The sequence below is a fragment of the Falco peregrinus genome, chromosome 8 (genome assembly GCF_023634155.1).
Source record: "Falco peregrinus isolate bFalPer1 chromosome 8, bFalPer1.pri, whole genome shotgun sequence".
In the NCBI taxonomy this organism is placed as follows: domain Eukaryota; kingdom Metazoa; phylum Chordata; class Aves; order Falconiformes; family Falconidae; genus Falco; species Falco peregrinus.
The window spans coordinates 21802393-21826354 of NC_073728.1; the positions used below are offsets into that span (position 1 = coordinate 21802393).

The window sequence follows — 23962 nt, forward strand, 5'->3', positions numbered from 1 at the left end:
GATGGACCAGGTTCAGCTGTTCCTTTCAAACAGAAATAAATTTTGGTTTTAAAACAGTTTTGATGTTAGCCATGAAAAAAATGTTCTTAAATATGTATTTAATATTTATTCCAAATTATACTATAAGCTGTCTCCATTGAAGTTGCTGCATTACAGCAACTATCATCTCCATATATGACCTCTTACTATGTAAGACTGCTGCAATTTAAAGTCTGAAATTCAGACTAAATTAGTGTCTTTCACCCTTAGGCACTGAGTTCAACTTGGAAGTATTGAGCTGCCCCTCTAAGCAAAGAGATGAAGGTCAAACAAAGGACACTTCCTTCAGTAAAGGTACATAACAGTTTTTGGTCAGCTCTTCTATCTTTACTGAATAGGCTGACTGATAAGGTGAGAAGACAGGACACAGATAAACCTGTCAACCCACAACAAAAATTTCTGTCCAATGCCACCTTCTATAGATAAGGCAGAAACATTAGTTTAGGACACACAGTAGACCAGCTACGATTTACTATCCTGGAAGTCACCATAAATACAGCCTCATATACATACTCATCTAAATATACATACTTTTGTAACTTACCTTTGTGCAATGGTTGAGGCATTGTTAAAATCTGGATAAGCAAAAGGGATGAGACATCTCTGTAAAGCACAGGAACTTCTGGCAGCTCTTCACTTACCAGCCTACAAAGAAAACCCAAAGAAAATAACTTCTGATACTATAAACCCATTTTTCTTTTTCATATTTTATTTTGCATTTTATTTTAAATAGTATTACATTTGATATCAAGCTTACGGAAACCAAATACCTAACAATTCACTAACTGATCTTGATTTTAAAACCATTTAATGTTACTAATAGATTGTAATAACTCATGAGGAATTTACCACTTGGGTATCTCATTCTTGTTAATTTTAAAACTTTCCAAAACTGCCTGAACAAGTTAATTTCTATGTACAGACTCAAGGAACATTCAGCATTTCACTTTCAGAACTTATGTTCTAAAGTAATAAAATATACTGCATAGTAACATAATAATTTAATTGGTTTTCAAAGCACGGCATTTCACAATTATCCATATATCCACGCTGTAACAACGGATCCTCAAATTACATTGATGTTACAAGGATTGCTCCTATTGGAAAACACTGAGACTTTAGAAAAGGTATTGCTTTCTTTTACGTAAGGAAATGCTGACTGAAGCAGCCATCACAGGTGGGATTATGCAATTTTATACAGTCTTTATTAAAACCCCCTTATAGCTAGAGGGACAGCAAATAAGCACATCAAGATACTGCAAGCTTTTGAACCACTCAGATTCACTGAATGACATAACAGCATCTTGTAGTCTTAAAAGCATAAAATGTTTGCAGATAGGAGGTAGTATTTTTCTAGCTTTGTATAGCAGTATCCAACAATACTCCAACCAACAGTATTATGTAGGTTCAACAGCAGAGTCCAAATGGTGGGAAAAAAAATAATAATTCCCCTCTTTAATTGATTGGGAGCCTGAAGGAGATCTCAAGCAGGAGCAGGCCGGTACAATGCAATATGCATCATCCATTGTCACCTTTCCCCTTCTGCAACACACACAAAAGAAAGTGCTGTTTGGGTTCTTATTCCCATTCGCAAACAGCGGTGGCACTAGCTGGCTGAATGCCAACGGAGTAACCAAGGCAGAGCTGTACGTTTGCAATACTTATCTGCACTACAGGAGCGTATTGTGAAGCCTACTCTAATGACCCTGGATCTCCCACGGAAAACAGAGTCCTCAACAGATGTGAATCTTGCAAAGGAAAGCATCGCACATTACCGACCTCCCTTCAATTGCCGTGTGATTGAAATGCTGTCCTTCTGGAAGGGCATTTTCTTTCTATCGCTCCTTAGGCTTTTTAATCCTTTTATCTTCCTCTTCTGTCATTCTTATCACTGGTCAGAAACCACAGGAAAACCAGTTTTCCCTCCCCTGGTAGGAGCTTCCCTTACTTAGGGCAGCTATAGGCCTCTATGCCATGTGGCACGTCACTGGGCCCTCCAAAAAAAACCTATCTGAGAATGTCAGAAATCAAAATACATCCACCTGCTACAGTTTCACAGATAGCTTCATGCTTTATTCCAGCAACCTTAACTGTCCTGCAGGCAAACCACAACTGATGAAGTGTACTGAAGATAGCTGTACTGAAAACATACATATGCCCATATTAAGATCTACCCCCAAAAGCAGAGCCTCGCTCTCCTCCTTTCGGTCGTTCTGCAAGATACTGTAGACCGTAGAGTTTCCCAGTGAGGCTTAAGCCCTGCAGCAGTGCCCAAGTTTCTGTATGGACAGAATCAGATTGAGGAAAGAAACATACAAACAAGACATTTAAACCTTCTGTCTCAGCTCTGCCCTCTCAGAGCACAGCTGGTAAACTGTTGTTGGATCCAAAAAAGCACCAAACTCTGATCCAACTCAGCTGGCACTGGCTACTCCATGTGCTTAGCTGACACCTCTGTGAGGGCACCAGCTCCCCTTGGTGCCATCTATCACATGCACAACAGACAAACCGAGCTCCTGCTGACCACATACTGGAAAAGGCTGTCCACATGTGGTGGGATGTGGACGCATGCAAAAGATCCTACAGTACCTTTTAATAAATTTGGGGATACGACCAATTTGTCACTTCTGAGGCATGTAAACAGGATGCTCCTGTTGGAAGGAGACCTCTACATAGTTACTGACCTAATGAATTAACTCAAGACTTCTTTCTACAAAAGGAGGAGTCATCTGTGATAGGAATTTTAACAGGCAGAAGAGTCACATAAAAGGAGGATTAAAAACACTTTTGGTCATACAGTTGACTGGTCTTACAAAATGAAGTCACAGAAAACATGGTCTAACTGGTCCTTTTGAATTAATGAACCCTGTCAGCTAAAGAATAAACATTATCCATAACACCTTTTGCTATCATCAATCATTTAATAAAATGATTGTTTTTAAACACTGTAACATACATAAATATACATATTTATATATGGGAGTCTCCTACAAATATACTAAAAATCAGTGTATTTAATTCTAAAGATGACAATGAGGGCAAAAATTTGTATTACACTACCAAGTCTCATTTTCAAAATTATACAGGCAATGAAGACGCAAATCACACTAAGTCTCTAATTCTACTCTTATCTACAGCTAGTTCTATTTTATGATCCATGACAGTGAGTTTTAAAATAACCCTCATTATGTAATGACTTTAAACCCATGGACATCTCTTAAATTACTTCTCACCTTGCATTTTTAATTTCTATATAAATTTTGGGGAAAAAATAATGTAGAATACCATTAAGACAGAAAAAAAACCCAACGAACTCCCTCTGGTCACATTTAGTTGAACACCTCTTTCTGACAGGGGTATCGACATCAATATTATTTAACAGTCATGTAACAATTAGGTCAAATACCAGTTCTGACAAAATTAGGAAATAGTCTTATATATACAGAATACCGCGATTGACTGGCAACATCACAAACAAATTAACTCCTTTTCACATGCAGGACCAACTGAATTATTCATCTAAGTTACTCATTTCATATGAACTGGAGAAGTAAAGCCATATTAAATGTCAGGGTTTTAGATAAGCTGCACCCGTTTATGTCAAGTGCTGCAGCGTATGAAACACGTCAAAACTGCTCTGTCATTTGTTAAGAGCCTGAGCAACTTCTTCATTATGACACTGAAACTGGATTTATAAAATGTGTTCAGAAATGTGTTTTATGGAAATTGCGCATCCTGTTAATCCCTGATGTGTATGTGAAAATTTGAAAAGACCGACTTTACAAAAAATTGTGCCACAGAAGCACTGAATAAAAGGAAAGCAAGTATAATTGCAGATGGGACCAAAGTAATATAAAATAATCCAATTACATTATAGTTGTATTCTGTATCCATTAAAAAAATGGGAGGGAGAGGGGGAAATAAACTCCACAGTGCAATACAAACACGTACAAAAATGAAAAATGCATTGCTTGACTTTCTCTACAGAACTGACCTCTCCTCCAGTCCAAGGTAATCGGGCTGCACCTCTCTCTGTGCCAATACCAGAGCTGTCTGTCAGCTGACAGCTGAGCAACTCTGCCTCTGTATTCTGCATCCTCCTCCTAATAGAGGTTACACAGGAATCACCTGTTTAGGAATGGATACAGAGGAACAGAAAATTCTGTTCTACTCTTAAACAAGCAGCACTTGCTTATGACCTTTCCTTATATATATGCTCCCCTTTCCCTCTCGTCTCAGCTACGGACACTTAAAATTTTTGTTTGATGCTAACTCCAACTGATTAATAAAGTTAGAAATTCAATAAATAAATTGGAAATTTTGAGCCTCACACCTCTTCGAACTGTCAGATACAGAAAACCTGAGACAACAAGGATATGGATACAGCTAAACAAAGGCTTAATCAGCTAGGGCAAATTTATACTCTCTTCAGAATTTGCAGGATAAGAAATACAGCCCACAAATCCCAGCCTGCAGAAAGGTCAGGGTAATACACAGCTTCTGATGTTCATGACAAGAAAGCAGAATTCTATTTATTCTGGCTACAGTCTAGAATGTAATCACAATTTCGTATTTTCTCTTCATTGTGTCACAGCAGATTTTACAGCAGGCCAGTTTTTCTTGTTATAGAACACAGGATTTCACTGACAGTACTGACATTAGGCATCTCCCATTCTCCCTTTCTCCGCGGTGCCCCCAGCGCTCCCCTTGTCACCCGTTCCTACACTTATTCAAATTATCCATATTTTTAGAAAGGTTTAGTTGCTTGACTTTGTTAATGATGCAGGCTGCCCAAGTGACACCAGCACAGCTGAAGAAGATGGTGAGCTACAGTAAAGGGGAGGGAAGAAACAGCCAAGAGCAAGTATTCCTGAAGCTGGCATTACTGTCAAAACCCCTGTATAGTAACATATGTCCTGAGACACTGGGCTTTCTGGCAGAATTTGTGTGTTTATTGAATAGATCACGTAAGTTCTGTTGCGGCATGTGAATGTATATACCACCTCTTGCACAAACCTTAACTAAGTCCCATTGTCCCACCATCCTACTTTCTGTCTGCCTTGGAGTATCTTCATAAGAACTGTTTTATTTTTCCTATTTCACAACAGGTTCTGTAATGGAGATGGGACTTAAGAGGTTCCCACATACAGTTGCTCATTCCCACCCCTGCATTGCAATTTGCTGCCCCAGTATGACACTACAAACAATCACCAAAGTGATCTAACTTAGAACAAAATATCAGCAAAACACTGTACTAAAAATAACCCAGTATATTTCAGCATTTCAGTTTATCATGCAGCTCCCCCCTGAACAAATGCTTCTACTGCAAAGATCCTTAATGCTTTGCCAAATCGCTCTTTGCTGACACTTTCTGTCTGTCAAAACCGACACAAATATTTCAGCCTTCATAGAGATGTACATTCACAAAAATGTATACCCTTTTATTTCAGGTTTACTGTTCCTGAAACTCTGGCTACTTGGGCTAGTCCATTAAATTCACATCTGGGTTTAGTAATTATTGTCTCCAGCTGCTCCTTCTCTGCCCCCTGCCAGAAGCTATTATTCCCCACTTACATCACAATAATTGTTTATTTGATCACCATTGAAACCAGATCTGTCCCTAGTAGAACAATTTGCTTAAGCACAGCCTGTGGGACCAAGAGTATATTAAATGTGACAATATGAACTGGATAGGAGAAAGAACCCACTACACCATTCACAGTTCATCAGACTTAGCTTTACCTCCCCATCCCCGTCCCCGCCGTCCCCCCCCACTTTCAAACAGTTCACATTATTTAGGTCCTTTCTGATAAGGTATCTTCTTGCTCAGAATCTCTCTATTTCTATTTTACCTTGGTGTGACTGCATGAGCTCCTTCATACCTTTCCTCTCAGCTGCTGTTTTCAACTACGGAGCAATCTAGGTACTGTTGTAGAAGATGACACCGAGCAAAAGCAAGGGCTTTGGAAGCATAGTAGAGCAATTCTGTGAGAGTTTTTACAAATTACTTTGATCAGTCCTCCCAGACACATGAAATCTAAGGCATGATTTATAAATAATGATAGCTGGGTTGTGGAAAACCAAGTTAAATATTGTGAGCTCTGTATCTGGCTATTTAAATATACATAAATATTTACAATTAAAACTAAAGTAACTACAATTAAAACTAAAGTAACTACAATTAAATAAGGGAGAAAAGATAATGCAATGGCACTTCCATTCCACAGGCTTTTTTTGTTTGTTTGTGGGGGTTTTTTTAGATTTGAAAATTATCTTTTTAAATAAATAAGAGATGCACTAACTTCTCTGCAAAATTGCTTTCAACTGAAAGAAAAATTTTAAGTAAAAATTAAATAGAAGATTATAACCTATTAAAGTTATTTGCTCCTATAACTTTCCTGATGTTAAATTGTTTGGAATCACAGTAATATAGTCAGATAATACAGAACTCTCCTCTCACTGACTTTTTTTTTCCCTACAAGTCTTTGCTTAGTGTCTCATGTGCCAGTCAGGGTGATGATTTAGATTACTTGGTTAGCTTCAAAATGGCAGAATGCTATTCATGTCTAATATCTGCAACGGTTCTTTCTCCACCACCCTATTAATCTTCTTCTCTACAGCAGTGTGTCACTTTCTAATTGCTCTGAGCACTCTTTCCTGTACCTGAAAAAAATGGCTATTCTGGATTTCTCAAAAGGCTATGTGACTCTAAGTGTGGAATTAGGTCATACACACCAATTTTATGAATTCCATCTTCAAGTAAAACTGCTACTTCAAATTTATAAAATATAATTATGGATATCCATCTTATGCTCTGATTTACACATCAAAAACATGTCCCCAAGTTGCCTCCTCTGCTGTTTTCCGGGGCCTGCAAACTAAGGTAGAAAAAATGTTCCAAGAAGTGAGCAAAAATATTTCAGCTTGATTGCATTTGTGCATCTCACAGTAAACTACTTCATGGCAAAATGGATGGTCTCTCAGTAACAGCTTCCTAAATTATTTAGGACTTAGTGCCAAATCAGTATCAGCAAGGAGGTCTACCAAGAAATCTTGAAAACCAGTGCAGAAAGCAAGAGAGCTGCTCAAATGCATTTCCAACATGCAACACCTCCTGCAGAGCAAGACAGTGCCATTACTATCCAAGTGATTCAAAATACTGCCTAATGAAATCTAACTTGCAGCAATCTAACCTTGGTATGACCAATGCATGATGAATTCCATCAAGTCCATAAAGGCGAAAAAAAGATGCACGTGCAGAAAAAGCAGCCCCTCTGTTCATAGCTGCTTCCAAAGCCAGCAAGCGTTTCAAATACCAAAACGAGAAGTACACGATCAGACCCACAGCCATTCTGACTGTCAACAGCCTATCAACATGATCTTAATTTTGCCTGGTATGACTCAATCAACCATACACCAAATTTATTAACTTTGTTCCACTGCTCCATCTAGGTCAGGGACGAATCACATGAAAACAGACTCTCAAAGCAGTTTGAATGCAAGCCAAATAACACAGGTTTTCAGGTTATAAAACTCTTAATGCTGTGTTCTGCTCATGGTTTATAAACTAATCTGTTAATCTAGTTTAATTTTGGCAATAATCTAACATTCATTGCAAAAAGAGATCTGGGTCCAAACGGACAAACACTAAAATCTCAAACTAGAAGCAAACATAATTGTTTCAATAATTTTTCCTGATGTGCAGATTAGGATTGTGGCATCACTATTTTAGATCAGTTTCTGAAATCCTACGATGCTTTTCACCTCAGGCTCCTAGAAACACACTGACAAATACACAGCTGGACAGGGACTAAAAAGACAGTCTTATTGCAAGCTACAAAGTGGAGACCTTAGCTGTGAGGAAGATGCTCGGGGTGTCGAGAGAGAAAAAGAAATAAATTACTGTTTTCCTCTTATGAGGAAAAATAATCATCTGGTTTTAGGCAAGAAACCTTTCAGATTCTGCCTTGATGGTGAGAAGAAAAGTGAAAAATCTTAAATCAAATAGGGAAATGAGTCCTTGTGGAACACAGATACACATCTCCATTTATTATATTGTTAATCCTTGGATTTTTTGCTTAAAATAGAATTATTTCTCCCATATACTAGGCCTAATTATGTTGTCTCTAACAGCTATTAGTCATTGCCCAACTTTATATAAATGATTTATGAACTTAATCCTGATGTAAATTTTGTCTAGCATCCACACCAAGAACAGCATCGCACCTATCATCCACTTAGTCAATGCTATTAAATTTGCATGTGCTTAAGCTTGCAAGTGGTGTTTTTAAGATGTCCGATTTTATGTAAAAGAAATTTGAAAATTTATTTTTACAAATAGATACATAAAATATTTAGATGATAAGTTCATCAGCCTACCTCACAGAGAATTTAAATTAAGACAGCAAGTTACCCAAAGCCCCTCTGTAGGGATGTCTCTGGCACAAGGCAAAATTGGTATCTGGTAAATAAAAATACTTGCTCTGAATTCTTATCCTGCATCGGCTGGGTTAGTTTTCTCCAGGGATTGTATGCAGAATCTATACTGTAGAGGCGCATGTGCATGGCCAACACGTGGAACAGCTGATCTGAAAGGTGAAGATAAGATTCGTGATTAGTATATACAGTAATTTGCAGTATTTTACATTAAGTTACTGTCATTTATTTTACAAGATTCTGAAAAGTCTGTCATCTCATTCCACATAAGCTGGCACCCTAACAAGCATATTTAATACATTTTTTCTTTTTAAAAAAAAAAGGTTTTGAAGAGAAGTAAGATTTCAATAGAAGGCAGAGAACATATACGTGTATACAAAAAAAAATATTTTTTTTCTCTCCTGAAATTGTGAAACAGAGAAAGGCTGTTTAGAAAGCTTCGACCAGATCTCAGTTGTTTCAGTGCTCATAAAACACCTGCTCCATGCACTTAGTTATAGGGTTTTTTAAAAAACTCCCATTTCATATGCTGTTATGTTGATAAGGTTCTATGCTCACTTCACTTCCCTCTCTAGTTTATGCCAGAAGCCGTGATTTCCTAAATATCTCTTCTAAACAGAGACTGGTAATGCTTTTAACACACAGCTTTTATTCCTCTCTCTCACAAGTAAGTTCTGTGCACAACACTTGAAATTAATCTGACGTTTCCAGAAATTCTGTCTTACAGTGGGATCACTTCAGCTCTTCATCCTTAAAAAGTTATTACTCCTTCTGTCTTCATTAGGTTATTTTGCAGGTAAATTTTGGAAGAGAAAAACACACCCAAACTTCTGACCACACCACAATGACACTGAAGCAGCAACAGTCTTTATAATGGCAGAGATTTGTCTATACAACCTGTAGGCAAAGTTTCCTGATATTCATCAATTCAAAACCTTCTGTACATCCACTGTATCAAAAATATCATTTGCAAAAGACTTCTAGAACCTTTTGAGCAAAGGATGTTTTTTTTTTTTTAATTCATGCAGATAACTGCAGCATCATACTAAAATGCAGTTTTAGTGTCTCTAAGAATCACACAATCAACACAAATAAAGGCAACAGATAAACCTTTCTCCTCTTAAGCGAGCCAAGAAGGCAGGCAGCATCTACACTGACAGCATTTTTAGAGAGGTATGCACAGAATCACAGAATGGTTGGGGTTGGAAGGGACCTCTAAAGGTCATCTGGTCCAACCCCCTGCAATGAGCAGGGACACCTTCCACTAGATCAGGGACTACCAGAGACTCAGACTGCACCTCTCTTTCTTTGTTTATAATACAGTTCCAGTTTGGGAAAAGCGCATCTCTTTTTATCTTCATAGGTTTATACCAAATCATATTTTTAAATATTATTTCCTATGATTTTCCTCACTTTTTTCCTCCTGTCACACTCTATCGCGCTATTTGCTGCCATGTTTGCTTCTCCTGTTCAATTTTCTGGGGTCCTGCTTCCTTCCTCCCTTTCATTTTAACTTTTTCCTTTAATATCTCACCATCATCTTCCCTCCCCACCTTTTATTCTTTCAGTTGATCCCTTTGCCTCCTACTCTCTTAAATCTCTCTCCCTTTTCTCTACAACCCACTTCCTCAACCTACACGCTCACTCACAGGTCCTCTTTTTAAAGTAGAAATAGCAGCTATTAATTTATTTTCCATAAATAGACAATTACTCAGAGGTATGCAATGGCCAAAAAAGTCGCATGATGAAGTCAGCTGACTGCCAGAGCCTGAGGGCTGTAATTAGCTCCCGGGGTTTGTAAAATAATTGGAGATGTAGATGGCTTTGGAATTGATTGCTGTCACCTGCTTTCTGAATAAAAACAGTCAATGAGGACAAAATAAGTTGTCTTTTCTCCTGGCAAGAGATTCTAGCAAAACACTGCTTTGCTGGCAAACATAAACCCGCTGAAAATATACTAATATTCCATCAAAATAATAAAAAAAAACAGTATGCTTTTATTTGGAATGAAACCCATGAAAAGTATCTGTTCCTTCCCTCTTGCCTCTCCCCTACTAAAAGGAATGTCAATTTTTTTCCTGAACTGGTCCTTGCCTCAAAGAGCAATGGGCAACTGTGCAAAACCCCCCCGGCAAAATAACCTAGGATAATTAATTAACCCTCAGTTCCTTTAACAGCAATTTTCCAGAGCTTTTACCACTGCAAAATCAAGCAGGCAAGCATCAAATCCAAGCACTGGAGAACTTATTTGCAATCTCCAAATGTGTAACATTTATGGAATCAAGATGCATTCTAACATCGACTGAATCTGAACAGAAAAATTAAGTTTAGCAGTCTTGTAAGACAGTATTTTGTTTGTGTTTAAGGCGGCTATTGTTCCTTTGCAAGAAAATGTGTTTAGCCCATAAATGTAAAGCTAGGAAGTAGGTGATAAGATACAGTTACAATGACCTTTTATGAACTGATTTTTATGAACCGATTTAAAAATCCTAAGCTACTCCAAGGCAACGTGGCAGAGCTGGGGCACCCAAGGGCTAACAGCGTCCCTGCATGGGGCTGCCACCCACCGAGCCACTAACACAGGCTTCCCACTTCTCTGGTGCTTCCATACTCGCAGTTCTGAGAAGATCTCTAACAATCAGCAACAACTACGGACTAGCCAGAGGAAGATATAGAGGTTTATTTCTTCACAAACACTTTTCTGTTTGACATCACTTGGACTCCAGTTCTTTTACTTCAAATTTACTACAATTATGGATCATTGGAGAAAGTCAAGGAAAACACCAGAGTACAGAAAATCTAGAACTGGCAACTCTTTTGTGCGTTGTGCTTGGTGTTTCACCACATTCTTATGCTTGAGGACTGGCAGAAATCTGCCTTGGGCCAAACGAATACCAGAGGCTTTTCCCCCCTGTATTTGTGTGAACGCATCATTCCAAAATGTAAACACAAAAATACAGAATATCCTCCCACTTTCTTACATCCTACTTAGAAGCTTTAAAATACAATTATTTTTTTTTTTTTTAGCGAGTAGCAGCAAAACATTAACATGACAACAGCCCACAAAACCCACCCTGGCTAGCCTTGCCAAGAAGGGAAGGGCAGGCTAAGGGCAGGCTGTAATCCCAGCCCGCACCCCAAACCCCTCCACCGTTCACAGTGTATCTTACGGTCAACTCTCTCCAGGACTGCCCATCTTTGTAAGTGGGAAAGACGGGATCTCAGAGTCTCAAAAATAACATTCTCAACAAAATCTGGTAGAAGAATATTGATTTTAGGAAGTACAGCAGTAACAAAATTACAGGATGATAATTATGAAGTCACAACAAAATGAGAACTACAGGTTTACTGATAACATATGAGAAGTACACAGTGGAAAAAATTAGAATATGGTCCTCCTCTCCTAATAACTTCCTCATATTTGAGATAGGCTGCATCCACTTTAACTGAATATAAAAATCACAGAATTTGAATACACAATGTAACTGATTGCTGCAAACCATCAGGGATGTGGCAGGATTCCATGATCTAGACATTTAAGCAGGTGAGATTGCTACTGTTTTTAAAACATGTTCATATGACCCAAATATTACCTACGTTGAAGCAGTGCTGTCTCAATTCTTCCAACTTACTTAAGCGGTCTTTGTTTTCACAGAACACACATAAAGCTTATGTAAAACACTTAACAGAATCATCTAGATTAGCTGTTAGACATTAGCTTTATCTTTGATTCATATTAACCTTCCTAATTCCATTTCTAAGAGTTATGAAAATAAATCTATTTTTCCTTACACTGCCGCTCTTGGCACGTTCTTTTCAATGGTTACTATACCAGCTCTATTTCTCAGGGTTACCCTGTGGTGAGCGAGGAGCAACCGACTCAGTTAGAATCAGTACTTTCAAAAGAGCAGCTCAAAGGATAAGACCCTGTTTTTCCACTGGGACTGAAGCTGGAAAAGGAAGTGTTCTCATGCTGCTCCTCTCATAAAACCCAAAGATAATGGGTATTTTGTTTACATATCCACACTGCTTGCACTAGCACCTGGCTGCTGATTCTTTATTATTTTTAGTATTAATGCACACTGATTTTGCAGATGTTGACAAAGGTCTTAAAAATGTACTGCCATGCCAAAGTACATAAAACAGGAGTCTATAAAGGTGATTTCACAGCTCTTTTCAGGTCTAGCGTGGTATGCACAGCACACAAGATGACTAAATTCAGAAAGATGAATGGATAAGGATTTGATAGATGAACAGCAGAACTTACAGGAATGCTGTACAGAACTGACAAAAAATGAGTGATTCAGGAAGTTATGTGCAGGTGTAAGTTTTGGTCTCACTAGTAATCTTGGTTTGGTCTTTGCCAAAGTGATCCCAAATTTCTACATGAGTTCTGCTGCATTTTTTTCTCTTTTCTTTTAGCTGTTCTCAACTGTACACTAAACTCTCAAATTGCCAAAGTTGAAACCAGATTTTTTCTGTTATTAATTCCACAATGTATAGCAATGTGCTGTAATAACGTCAACAAAGAAAATTAAGGAATTAGCTGACTGTTTTGCTTGCAAAAGCCTAGATGTTTATTCCTGTCTCATATTGACGTTTTAAAAGGATGCAAATAACACATGCTGCTGTCATGAAAATCTCTACTTTGCTATTTTGCAGTCTTCTCTCTTTTCTTTCTGTAGTGTTCATATTTACAATGTCAAAAGATCACAAAACACAGTGACACAGCAGTTCACTGCAAGTGGAACTGAAAACATCCTTCTTTCAACTGCTGTGTGAAGATGACCAGACTAGAGACATTATGCCCTTTTTTTTCTACCAAAGTTTCCTGGGACTATCAAAAAGAACGTAGATTATAACAAAAAACACTTGATACAAGCAGATGGGTCTTGATTGTTAATAAGTAGATTGAGGATTTTTTTTTTCTCCTTATAGAGATTTATATAGTCCACTGAGCAACTGCAAAGACCTGCTGACAGCATCTTCCCATTCATCACTGGTCCAGTAGATTAGAATCAGTGAAGAAAAAAAAAAAAATTGAAGGTCAGGAAAAGCCTATTACAGCATTAATACATGAATAGATTTTACAAAATCATAAGCCTTAATTGCTGATGAAGCAGCTAATTATCCTTGACACCAAATTTGCCAGTGTATGAAATCAATTTAGCAACAGAATTTTAATGGTGTCTGTCTTTGCCTCTCCCATGCTAGGTATGAATGGCACACTGAGGTTTTTAGGAAATAGTCAGGATCAACTTTTGGTGAGAAAAACTGTTTTTTAAAGTTAGCATGAATAGATAGCACTAAAGATCTGCAGACTGCCAGCTCTTAACTAAAGAACAAAAAAACTGCAAAACCCCACAAATCCAAACCAAAAAGCCCAAACCAACCAATCACACAAACCCACTGTATCAAGGCAAAAAGCATTCCTGAAAACTATTTTTATTCTTTTTATTTTTGGTGGTTGCAGAGAGCTGGGGAAGAAACTCTGCAACCATATTCACATTAATAGATTACAGGAAGTAGCAGCTGAGCAATTCCTAAAAAAATTAAGTTTTTCTTCCTACAGGAATGAACCATACTTAGTGGTTCCAAGTATCACTGGCCATATTGATAAAATAAAGACAGCCATTACTATCAGTGGGACTGAAAAATTTGGTACAGAAGGAGCACGAAATGCCTAGAAAATGCTTCACATCAAGATGACTTTCTGTGCTCACAAAACCACTAAAAGCACTGATTAAATTGATACTAACGTCATAATCAAGACAGATGACATTGCTGAGCCATCTACGCAAACGCAAAACACAGGCTTTAAATGAACAAGAGGAGAAAACAAACAAACAAAAAAACCCAGTGGAACAATACAGCTTCTCAACAGAACCATCGCAGAAGTTATGAAAGTGCTGGACATTTTATTTGAGCTTACACAAGTTTTGAATATTTTGATGTATACTTGCAAATTAATGTCCTTTCCAATTAATGCAGTTGATGATGTAATGCCAGACTCTGCTATCTGTGGGAAGTGCAAGGATAAGTAGCTCCTATACAGGGAAAGTGAAGCCAGAGGACAAGGTGATAGAACATTTTTGTTCTAAAAAACCCCCTAATCCTATCCTTGTCACAAAGGGAAAAAGGGAAAAAGAAAAGAAAGCAGACAGAAAGAAACAAAAAAAGAACTATTTAAAAGTTAAAAGGAAGAAAGGACTAGATTATAAATGAATTTATAGATAACTTTTAAATTTCATGCAATTGTTCACCCACTATTGTGAGATTAACAGAGTAACAATGGCAAACACATATATACAATTTAAAGAGAGATATAAAAGTCCTCTAATTATTCAGCTTTATTAATACTGTCTTCTGAAGCTGTTCTATAAATACAAAACAATGAAAACAAAAAGCAAAACATCAGATCTCTTAAACTTTATAAAACAGAGAAATAAGACCTGTACAATTGTTATATAACAGAATTATCCCCTAAACCCAAGGGAATTTTCAAGGCCATAGACTCTAAAACTGTAACACGGTCCTTAAAGTAGGAGTTGATTTTTAAGTAAATAGGACTCTGTTTGCATTCTTTAATTGCATACTGTTCAGTAGCACACACTCATACACACATACAAAACTTTAAACCTTAAAATGGCAATTTTACAGCCAAATTTTCTTCAATATTCTTCTCATACAGGCTCGATCACTGAAACTAACAGGTACATTAATCATTCTTAATTTTCCTTCCCAAGAGCAGCTGCCCTCATAGTACAATCTACTAACAGCTCTTGACCTATTTGTTCCCCGACGCTTGCTGCTGTAACAGCTCCCCTGGGACCATGTCGCCTGTTTTCTGCAATATCTAATCACCAAACTTTATAGTTGGTACAAGACTAATACAGAGTGGTACGCTTCATCAGAAGAGAGACACATCATTACCTCATACGTAAGAAAACCAAAAATGGGTTATATTTTAGATTACTTCTGCTGGACCTGACATGAATGACGTTTAAAAATAAGAGCAGTTTCAATACTGTGCAAGCAAGGCTAACAAAACAGCAGTCAGGTTCTAGATAGGGCCTGAGTATTTAAAATCATTCTTTCCTCACTGCATAAGACAGTGAAGAAGCTGAAGGTATATTTTCAGTGCAACATTAAACACAGTATTACCCCTTGGAAAAAGAAATGAGTATGGAAAGATAATAAAATCTATTATAGAACACGTATCTAAAGAACTGCATTTTTTAAAGTCTAAATGCAAGAATATGAAAGGGGCAACGAATGAAACTCATATAATTATGTAACGGTTTAGTGAAAACAAACTTTGTTATATATGGAAAAGTAATTCCGCTCCCACTATTCATATTTAAACTTATGTCCAAGACTACATATAATACTACTAAATGAAAGCACTGTACAGGTCTGTTCTAGGAGAACCCCATTACCTTAGACTAAAAATGAGTCTCTCTTAATGTAAGATTAAATATGACTAGTTTGCTACATAACAATTTTACGGAAGCACCACCAATATGGAACACAAACAGCGTGTGAACATTTAACATCTATGTCTCCATACTTTTTAAAGCAACAACACATCAATATACATAGCACCTTTCACCTGAAAGCTTTAAAGGCTGCCCTCAATTTTTCTGAGGTGCAAGACAGATACTAAAAACACCAACATGACTGATTTAGATATAAATAAGAAAATTTACCACTACACCCAAAAGTGTGCGAAAAAGCGAGTGCATTGTTTCTAAATGCTGTCCCTAACCCTTCATCAGAAATATGCACTAGAATCCTTAAAAGTAATGCATTTGCTAAAGGAAAAAGCACTACTACTACCTACAGCACACTCAAACAAAACACTGAACAGTTTAAGAAAAGAACAGAAAATTTTATCGTAAACAAACAAAATGCAATGTATTGTAAGTAGAAACAAAAAATTATCAAGAAAAGTTTTCATGTTTTTGTAAAAAATAAATCATCGACAAAAATTTCAATTATAGGAAATACTCTACCAATTTCAGATTAAGCCCTTGTGTGCTTATGAAAACAGCTGAATCATCACAGGGAAAAAAATTCTTTTCTCTAAATATATACACAATTCTGAAGACAAGGACTTAAAATGAAGTTTTCCTTACTGGGCTATTTTACTCTTTATACAGACAAGTAATGCATAATTTAATTATGGATTTGCTGCTACCAAAAATTAATGTATTTCATAAACATTTTAGATTTCGTAAACTGACAAGTATTTTTAAAAGCAATAGTTGATGCAATCTTACTTAAACCTTCTCATTAAGACAATTTCCATAATTCTCAAGTGCGAGAAGTATCTTTAACTTTCTGTAAGTTTAGTTTCAGTAATTTATTTTAATTGAATGGAAAACATTGGTTCATTTTCTGAGACATACAGAGTTAATGGCAAAATAGTAGAAATGTTGGAAAAATAGGTAAGTATGATATATGAATTTAGACAGGACTTAAAAGTTTGTCTCGTCTTGTTGAGGTAACAATACAGCATTAAGACAATTCTCCATGTTTCCAATTTTGTAATTATTCCAGAAGAAATTTCTCCAATGATTACAGTACTCTCCATGCATTTCAAGACTTGAGAAATATGTATTAAAAATCATGACTGATCTTTTCACTGGCTGTTAGAGAAAGGTATGCTTCCTTTTAAAATCAGGTCCTAAGTATGTAAGAGCCCTTCTTTAAGCAAGATGAGGTTGAAGGGATGGTGTGGTTAAGTATAAGAAAAAAATTAAATAATGTATTATACAAACCACTTAGTGTCAGCTCCCTGACTCACCAAGGCCTCAGCCTGGTGAATGTTTTTCCTTCTTTCTTTCTTTTTTTCTTAAAAAATTTCAAAAAATCCAACTTTGAGGTAGTCCCTCCCTTGATGTCAACTGATACAGATCAAGTAGAAACAATGGAGCTATAGAGATGTACAACAGGGAAGCTGCACAGCTTCTGGTGGCTCAACCATGCTCTGCTAAGTTATAATCTTCCAGCACTTGCTAACCTTAGCTGGTGATAAAGCACCACGAGAAAAAACATTATATTTAAAAAAAACCAACCCTAAAGCTTTTAAATAGGTACACACAACACAAATTTGATACTGATATGATATCAAACATTTCACAGTGTTTTAAGATGTAATGAACCTATTTCCTTCCACTTTTATCTTAAAGAAAAAAAAAATCATACAGAAGCTAAAATCTCCTGACTTTGAAAAACTATCAATGAGATAAAAATATGACCTTACAGATTACAGGCCACTTCCCCACACACATTCTGCTACACCTTACAGTGTCAAGACTTATAAATACCTTGCACGGCTAGTAAAGCCATGTGAAAACAGGGGTACGCTCTCATAATGTGTAAAGTCATTATACATTTTTTCACTTTAAATATTTCAAATATATTTCAATTTTAAGCTGAAATCTCCACCCTAAGCTTCTCATCACGGCCTTCTGTATAGCATGTCTGTGAAATGGGCAACACATTCAGTAAGTTGCTAAAATTCAGAGAGAAAGTGTCTATCTTACTAGATGATCATACAACTAAAAATGTATCATAATCCAAGTAAAAACTATCTGTAGAGTCTTGATTTTATTAAATACTTAAAATTTGCAAACAGTAATCTAGCAATGCTCTTTTAACACACGCATTTTTCAGGTACTTTGTTCTGCTGGGAAAGGGAAGTAATGACGCTGGGGGAGACAATGTGCAGTAGGGTTTAAAACTACTTTTCACAAATCACAGCACATGAATGAAATCAATTAGACTATATTTCCTGGCAGTAACAGAAGGCTCTTATCCTAGAGAAGATGCGGACAGCATAGCACGTGGTGGGATTTCTTTAGTGACTCATGACCTCAAATAATGAGGAAAGCATTGCCCACAAATCACGTACCAAAAGGCAGAGGCAGGCCCAAGCTTTCTGTTTTTAATACTGAAACTGCTGCTACTGCTGCATGAGCTTGATTTAAACAATTATTTGTAGTAACAGCATTCCAATTTTTCCTGACAGAAGAAAATGTCCATTCCTAACAGTTTATAGTCCAGTAAATGATTAAAACATTTTGTTAAGGAAAAAAAAAGCACTTTTGTCAACCAGAAGTGTTTTATTTGTCAAATATTAAAGGTTTCAAAACAATGAAGATTTTAGCTTCCACCAAAAAAAATTTGCAGAGTTCTACTCTCAGAGAAAGAAATAGGGAAATTAAAGACACGGGACATGGTAGCTGCAGATTTCTAAGTAGGAGACCTAGCCATAAGCTACATTAGCACTCAAAGAAACAAATTTCTTTACTATTACTAGCAACAGCCAGGGTGAAACAAAAGCTTTCCTGCTTTACCCTCTACCCTCAAAGTACTTCTAGTCTTACTCATAAAAATGGGTAATTATTGAAAAATATTACATGGGTACTATGACAATTGATTTCTAAATAGATTACATTCACAACACATAAACAGCTCTAATGAATAATTTGTGCAAATTAGATTTCAAATGTTTCAAATTGCAATAAAACCCAAAGACTCATTATAGCAGAAGAAAAGGTTCTTAGAAAAAAAGTTGACATAATTTAGAAAAAGGTTAGAAAAAAGTAGACAACTTTATTCAACATTCTAATAATTTACACTGCACTTCATAACACAAAACTTACTTAAACATGACCTTTTCCCAGCTGTGCTTGCACCTCCTGAACATAAATTGCCTCCTCGATGGACCAGCTCAAGTTCCAAGTTTGTTCTGCAAGAAATACATGAATTGTATTGAATGGAACAGCATTATTCAAGCTTCTACGGACATGAAAGAGTCACCACAAACTCCCAGTGCACGCTAAACAGAAGGCTGTGAACTAATCTTTAGTGTGAGATACTGCCAAAATATGACTCAGAATAAAACAAATTTTATCAAGATATTGCCATATGTGATTTTAAGTGGTTTGTACTATATTAACCAAGTACTATATTAAGAGAGCTGCTACAGCTGTGATTGAAGAATAAAAAAAAATTAATTCTGAGGCTTTTTTCTATATGCACACACAACTCCTTGATAATAAGGGAACTTATGTACAAACCTGAAAAGACAATATACAGATTGACTAAATTTCAATCAATCAGGCATGTATAAAAAAGTGTTCTCTTTAGTGGCAGGGCTTTTGTTTTGCTTTAAACAAACAGACAGTACAAACAAATGGATATGCCATCAAGTAACTACATATGAAAACAGTCTAAATTATAATGGAAGCACTGACCTTTAGAGATAAGTTAGTTAATAAAAGCCTTGGAGGTTAATTCTGAATGAAACACTGGTATTCACTGCAGCTCATTAGTATGAAACAGGAGTTGTGTCACGAAATCTTTGCATGTCACATTGATGCTTTTTTAGTATTACTGTAATCTGATACTTGGGCACCAATTATTTAGGCCAAGTTTGATAGCTTTGTTTAATTTTGGAATTGCATGTTTCAGTACTGCATTATCTTTTACCCCCAAGACTTGGAGCAAACAATTTATGTTATGTTCTCTGAGAGCTTGTTTTAATAAGTCAACATACATTTCTGTAATTAAAACAAAGGAATGTAATTCTATTATTCTGAAATACTATTTTGCTAATTTAATCCAAACTGCAAAGCTCAGTCTAAACGTATTTTGTTCTTTAAGTAAAAATCAATTTTAGGTTCAATATAATGAGACAATACTTATTAAGATCTATTCTAGAATTTTAGGCACATCTGAAGAACACACACATATATTTAAGATGAAAATACAGGATGACTATTTTATTCAAAACAAATTATTTTTTAAGAATTTCAGCTCCATAAGCTTGAAAGAATAATACATTTTTGATATGCAGTGTTTGTTAAGATACTTTCATATGTTTTTAAAATAGTAACATTTCAGAATATTACTATCCCTAAGTTTGCAGCTTATGCCACCCATTTCTGAAGGAATGCTTTAATCCTCTCTACTCAGAAAAGGCAATTTAACATTGATAATGTGCCTGCTCAGAGCTCCATCTGGTTGCTGCTGATAAGGGCATCTGTGTGACAGGGGAATTTTCCACTCTTCAAGCGATTTGCAGTGCTCACTGAACTTCTAAAAATCTACCAGCAAGGAAGCAGGAACAGGGATTTCATATTAGTGGACAAAACAGCAACTGTAGATCAGCATGTGCTAGTTCATGATGGGAATAGAAAGGAAACCAGTATGTTTTATTTCTACAAACCATCTGATAACAAATTTGCAGAACAAAATTAATGGCAGCCTTCCATTAAAACCAAAATAATTAGGATTTAAATTAAAGCACTACCCAAGAACAACTTCCTAGATCTAGAATTTTAAACTTCCCTTTCTCCAAAGGATATGTACGGTTTTAGAAAGCAAACCACAGGGACAATTCTGAAAACACTCTTCTTGATACATATGAGGTGTTACATAGTACTTTTTGGTATATGGGATGTAAGGAGAGATTTCTGGAATTGGATACTCCATTGCACATATCATAACAACTCTCACCTCCCACACTTCTTCACTGCCCCCAGCTCTTCAAAGACAGCAGCTTATCGTTCAGCTTTCCTGGAAATGTAAGTATTAGCCTTTTCCTCTAAGACATCTCTTAGAAAATGTACCTAAACTTTGGCATAGAAGTGCACAGTAGAGACAGCATCTTCTGCGAAACCAAACACCTCTCCTTTATAAAATGTTCTACATCAGGTAGAGCCCTAGATAATTTCTGAAAGAGACTAGTGCCTCTCCTTCCTAATTCAGGCTCTCTTCTGCCTTGAGGATCCGAGTATCATCTACCTTCTACTGAAGGAAAGCAGAGCTTTCAGTGCCTATTCTCTCATCAGTGAAGGAAAACAGGGCATCTGATAGAAGAGTGGAACACAGAGTGGTGTCTGAAAGCATCCTTTGCTATCTCAGCCCTTTCAACACGAAGGGGAGAAAGAAAATCTATATGAGTGACTGTTTCCTCTATCTAGAAATCTGTGTGTCATTCAATGGAGCAACAAATTTTGTAGAACACTGGCTTTATCTTCCTCACTCACAGAAAAAAAAAAAAGAGAAGATGGATTTTGCTCAGCTGTACAGACTCCCGATTCAAAAACATCCCTACTTCATCCCTTCTTGTGGGCTTTCGTTAAAGGAACGTATTGGGAGTGGTGAGGGTGACTGCCTATTTCTCAGAATTCGTATCAGGCCAGAGTAGGGGGAAGTAAAAATGTAATGCCCTTTCCAGAAAGAGAACATATTTGGATGGACCTCTTCTTCCTACTAGAACAGAAGAATAAAGTTAAGTACTACCATTTTTTCCACTTCACTTTACAAATACAACATATATATGAAAACACCCAGATACTGAGACAAAGATTGGAAGAACACAAGATTCCTATATTAGTCTGTGCATAGCTGACAGCAGGAACAAAAGCTTTGTTTACACAGCCAACAAAAGCACGAGGCCTACTGATATGCAATACAGAAACGGTCCTCGAAGATACTGCCACAACTGACAGGCATCAATGCTATGAATGTGGAGCTATTAAGATTAAAGCTAGGCACACATGATTTGTGAATGACACACTATACTAATCTCATAAATGTCAGCAAAGACAAAGAGGGATGAATATGAAAGGGGCATAAATTTAACAAGGTAAGACTGCAAGGAAAGGGGCAAGTAGCTAAGGAGCTGCTCTTCCAGCTGTGCATGCAAACCAGGGTGCCAAGACCCCGAGTGTCTCTTTTGCTAGAAAAACAGACGGGCCAGCTGTCCCACTAGGTGGTATAGAATTTGCTTGTAATTTCTCTTCTCTGCTACCAGTGACATCTGGGTAAGCAAAAGTGAAGTAAGAAAAGTAAGTTCCTGTTTTCCTGAAGCAGAAAGGATAAGCTGCAGCAAGTGGCTGCATCTTGTTTTACCAGTAGTATTCCCACTCCAGCATGCAGAAATCCACTTCAAAGCTGGCCTCCAGCTGTAAACTAGCATCTTATAGAAGACTGCAGATGATGTTGTTTTCTGATTGAAAATGGAACATGACTTATGATTAAGAGTGTTCAACTCACTTGCAAATATATGGAGTCATTAAGAATATCATTGCATTCAAATGCTTTTTTAAACAGGGACTACCTAAAATCTTGACCACTTTATCTGTACATTAGATACAGGAAGAAATGAATAAAAGCTGTAGATGGTCTTGACCAAAAACAATGAGATGTTTCATAATACGTGAAACTAGGAATGGTCCAAGATAATGTTGGTAAGGAACACAAGGATATCATTACCTCAAAAAGAATGGGATGGAAGTAAGGAACAAACAGTGTGAATTACAGGAATAATTTCCAGAAAGCAAGTTACTTCAGTCTGTAATTTGCATTGCGGATAGCCCGTTGTTTGGGTACTTAAAATTAAACAAAACATACTAAAATCATACAAAGAAAACTTTTAACAGTCTGGGAGATGACCACGTTGCTTACATATTTATTTCCATAAATACAAATTTTACGGTTGTATTAAAATGTATTTTTTAAAGTTTAATTTTTTTAACTATTTTTTTTTAACTTTAACATAGTTCTTATGCAACTATCGAGTAGTAGAAGCCTTTAAATCTGGCTTGCTGAACTGAAATGCAAAAGAAACTAACCATCTTGCAGCTGATCTGCCAGGCCCTCTCATAAGTGATCTTATGTGTTACAGTAACAATACAGAAGGCTGAATCCAACACCTGAAAAGCCACGGATAAATGGAAATTGCTGACACCAGTCTAGCCTAACAAGAGGACGTCACAATAAGTACAGGTGGCATATCCTCATCTTAGCGGTCAGTCATGATTCCTCTCTCCAGCAGTGCAAGCAGCAATAAAATGCTGTTCTGGTTTGAGGTATTTTTAACTCTTGGAACGAAAACAAAAATCTTGGGCTTAGAGTATTAGTACAAAAATAATAAACTATAGATATATTTAAAATATGAGATATATTTAAAATATGTGTAGCTAGCATTTTAAAAATTATGTAACATTACACCCAGAAACATATTGTAACACCTTTTTTTTACCATAAATAGTATGTCAAGTTATGGTTACAAGTAATCAATCATACTTTTATATGGGAAACATGAATTTTGAGTTCTTTGTGGTTTTGGAAGGATATTAAATTGTACTGACCAAACACAACATTGCTAAAAATCTCAACATTACTTACCCTTGTATAGCATATACCACTTAAAATAACACAGAATAATCTTTTAACTTGCTATGTATCAAATTTAATTGTTCTTCTTACTCAAGGCACAGTTAAGATACTCTTAAAGAATACAGATATTTATTTTAATAGACTTATAAAATAATCTAAGATGGAAGAAAATTTTGGAGATCAGATAGTCCAATCTTCTGTCAAAAGCTGAGCCTTAGATTTGATTATCCAGTCCTGCTAAGCCAAGTTTCGAGTATTTCCAGTACTTACATACTAGACACTCAGC

The 23962-nt window shown here is 36.5% G+C and overlaps 1 protein-coding gene across 8 annotated transcripts in view; it reads right to left on the reverse strand.

Moving 5' to 3' along the window:
- Positions 1-23962, reverse strand: part of UBR3 (ubiquitin protein ligase E3 component n-recognin 3) — a 117160-nt gene that overhangs the window by 16107 nt on the left and 77091 nt on the right. For all 8 annotated transcript variants that reach the window (XM_055812763.1, XM_055812762.1, XM_055812759.1 and 5 more), the window contains 3 exons: positions 19149-19234; positions 8453-8627; positions 584-684 (listed from right to left, as the gene is read on the reverse strand). In XM_055812763.1, coding sequence (XP_055668738.1) covers positions 584-684; positions 8453-8627; positions 19149-19234 — 362 coding nt within the window. The remainder of the gene's footprint in view (positions 1-583; positions 685-8452; positions 8628-19148; positions 19235-23962) is intronic.